Source organism: Vicia villosa, linkage group LG1, assembly GCF_029867415.1.
Source record: "Vicia villosa cultivar HV-30 ecotype Madison, WI linkage group LG1, Vvil1.0, whole genome shotgun sequence".
Classification (NCBI taxonomy): Eukaryota; Viridiplantae; Streptophyta; class Magnoliopsida; order Fabales; family Fabaceae; genus Vicia; species Vicia villosa.
Genome location: NC_081180.1, coordinates 229,667,071 through 229,670,055, shown reverse-complemented (window position 1 = coordinate 229,670,055; position 2,985 = coordinate 229,667,071). Strand labels below are relative to the sequence as shown.

At 40.9% G+C, this 2,985-nt stretch overlaps 1 protein-coding gene across 1 annotated transcript; it reads left to right on the top strand.

Annotated features, from left to right (window-relative positions):
• The first annotated feature begins 1,156 nt into the window (after positions 1–1,156).
• Positions 1,157–1,501, top strand: LOC131596309 (protein MAIN-LIKE 1-like). The gene has a single exon (XM_058868926.1). It carries the CDS (start codon positions 1,157–1,159, stop codon positions 1,499–1,501), a length of 345 nt encoding a protein of 114 aa, XP_058724909.1.
• The last annotated feature ends 1,484 nt before the right edge of the window (positions 1,502–2,985 follow it).

Below are 2,985 nucleotides of genomic sequence, written 5' to 3'. Positions count from 1 at the left end.
CTCAACTGAGGATTTAATCCACTAATCGCACGGATTACAATGGTTTTCCACTTAGCCGCAACTAAGTCTTCCAGAGTCTTCTGATCACAACCTGATCACTCCAGGAACAACTGCTTAGTTCACTCCTAAGACTTTTCTAGAGTCTACTGATCAACACGATCACTCTAGGCTTAGTTCACTCCTAAGACTTTCTGCTCAGCCAACTGCCAAGACTTCCTGCTCAGCCAACTGCCAAGACTTCCTGCTCAGCCAACTGCCAAGACTTCCTGCTCAGCTAACTGCTAAGACTTCCTAGAGTATACTGATCAACTGATCACTCTAGTTCCTTACAACTTAATGTAATCTATTCAAGAGTTTACAAATGCTTCTTAAAAGCGATAATCACAACTGTGATATTTCTCTTACAATTTAAGCTTAATCTCACTAAGATATTACAACAGCAATGTAGTGAGCTTTGATGAAGATGAAGATTCTGAGTTTTGATTTGAACAGAGTTTCAGCAAGTGAATTTGAATTGTATTGGTGCGAAATCGTTAACCTTGCTTCTCATCAGAACTTCATATTTATAGGCGTTGAGAAGATGACCGTTGAATGCATTTAATGCTTTGCGTGTTCCGTACAGCTTTGCATTTAATGTTATACGCTTTTGTCAACTACCTCGAGCCTTGTTCACGCTGTGTCTACTGACGTAGCCTTTAGTAGCTTTAACGTTCCTTTTGTCAGTCAGCGTAGTCTGCCACGTGTACTTCCTTCTGATCTGATGTTTGTGAATACGACGTTTGAATATCATCAGAGTCAAACAGCTTGGTGCACAGCATCTTCTGACCTTGAAGTGCTTCTGAGCGTGATACCATCTTCTGATCTTCAGTGCTTCTGATCTCATGTTCTTCTGATGCTTCCATAGACCCATGTTCTGATTCTGCTTCGACCATCTTCTGATGTCTTGCCAGACCATGTTCTGATGTTGCATGCTGAACCATTTGAGACACATCTTCTGAGCGCTGAATTATGCGTACTCTTTATATATATTTCCTGAAAGGGAAATTGCATTGGATTAGAGTACCATATTATCTTAAGCAAAATTCATATTATTGTTATCATCAAAACTAAGATAATTGATAAGAACAAATCTTGTTCTAACAAAGTCGGGTTCCAAATGATACATAATGGGATGTTGGTGGCATTTGCAGAGAAGTGGCATCCAGAGACATTGTCATTTCATCTTCTTCACGGTGAGATTACCATCACTCTTGACGACATTGCATGCCTCCTGCATATACCTATAAGGGGTATCCTCCTTAGTCACGGTAGGCTGATGAACGAAGAAGCGAGGGAAATGCTGATTGAAAAGCTGGGGATTGATCCTGAGGACGCGCTTGAGGAGGTTGAGAGGACTCGCGGGGCGCACGTTAGGTTTCACTTCTTGAGGCGACAGTATGATGCTGAGCTCCTTGCGGCACAGGCTGCTGCTGGTGACGATGAGGTGGATATACACAGGTAGCGGACGCTGATATGCTACTTTCTATATTAATTAGGCACCCAACTGTTTGTGGACACGAGCTCCACATATAGAGACGCCATTTACCTAACGTACTTATCAAATGCCGCATGTGTCCATGAGTACAACTAGGGAGCGACTACACTAGCATAAACCTACCATAGACTCGGAGAGGGATGCCTGTGGAAGTCAAGGATTGTGGTAGGCAGTTGTACCCTTATAGTGGTAACAATCTTATACCCTTCTATTTTTTCTCAAAGTTTGTTATGTATTTGTGATAATATGTTTGATCCTGTGATTTATTTTTCAAGGTTGGATACTACAACACTTCCCAGACATTATTGACTGGAGAAAGGTGTCGGGTTACACTGAGGTCATATCGCGTGCTAGAGCCTTTGACCCCCTAGAGGAAACCAAGTGTCGGATCCTTATAGGCGCTGTCTTGACCGCATGGCCGCCGAGGACGTCTGATATGACTAATGTGATGATCACCGTGAGATGGTTCCGTGGGATGACATCGCCCTATATTTTGGATGGTTGGCATCTAGTTTGACCATTATTGTTTGTTATCTTAAGGAGCGAGTCGTGCGTCAGTTTGGCTACCAGTAGACGATACCTCGCCACCCTTCTGACTCAGCTCCTATCGCCATGACCCGTCGGTATCTATGTTAATGCTTTTATTGGCTGATTGGCATCTATGTTTGGCTAAAACATAATAGCAGTGAAACATAATATTAATGTGAATCTTACAAGTTTAAAAAGAACAAAAAAGGTATAAGCAAGATGTTAGATGGAATGTCATGACAACGCGCCTGCAGAACTGGAAGGAAGATTCAGTTTGTACTTAACAGATACAGGATATTTGCAGAATATTTTGTAATCATATGTGGTGCATATTTAAAGGTTAAAAGAATAATTGAAGAATCAGATCAGAAGATTGAAGATTCAGCAATTTCTAATTTAGGAGATAAATTAGGAAACTCGTGATTAAAAGACCTTATTTGTAGCAGAATATTTCTGCATATTTGTAACAGCAAGGAGTGCTGCGATTTGTAAGCCCAAGTCCAATTGGGATCAGGTTATAAATAGGAAACTTTGTAACCTAGTTTGAGATAGAAAACCTTGTTTTAAACGATGTAGTCATTAGGGTTTCTATAGGTAGACCACTCAGGTTGTAGGATGGCTGCCATGTCCTTCTCGAAATCGGTAGGTTAGAGAAGTGATTGTCCTTACTCGAAACCTATAGGTAAGAGTTGAGTATTGTAATCTTGATTGAAGCTGTGAAGCAAGATCAAGTATTTGTTCATTGTTAATTGTGTAAATAGCTGTTGCAGGGTTGTAACAGTTAGGTATCACTAGGGAGTGAGCAGAGGTTCTCTTGTTTTGGATGGAGTTCTGAGATAAAGGTTGCATTGGGTTGTGACTAGGTAAACCAGAGGTTGTTTATCTGTAAACCTGAGGTTGTTTACATAAAATAATACTACTGA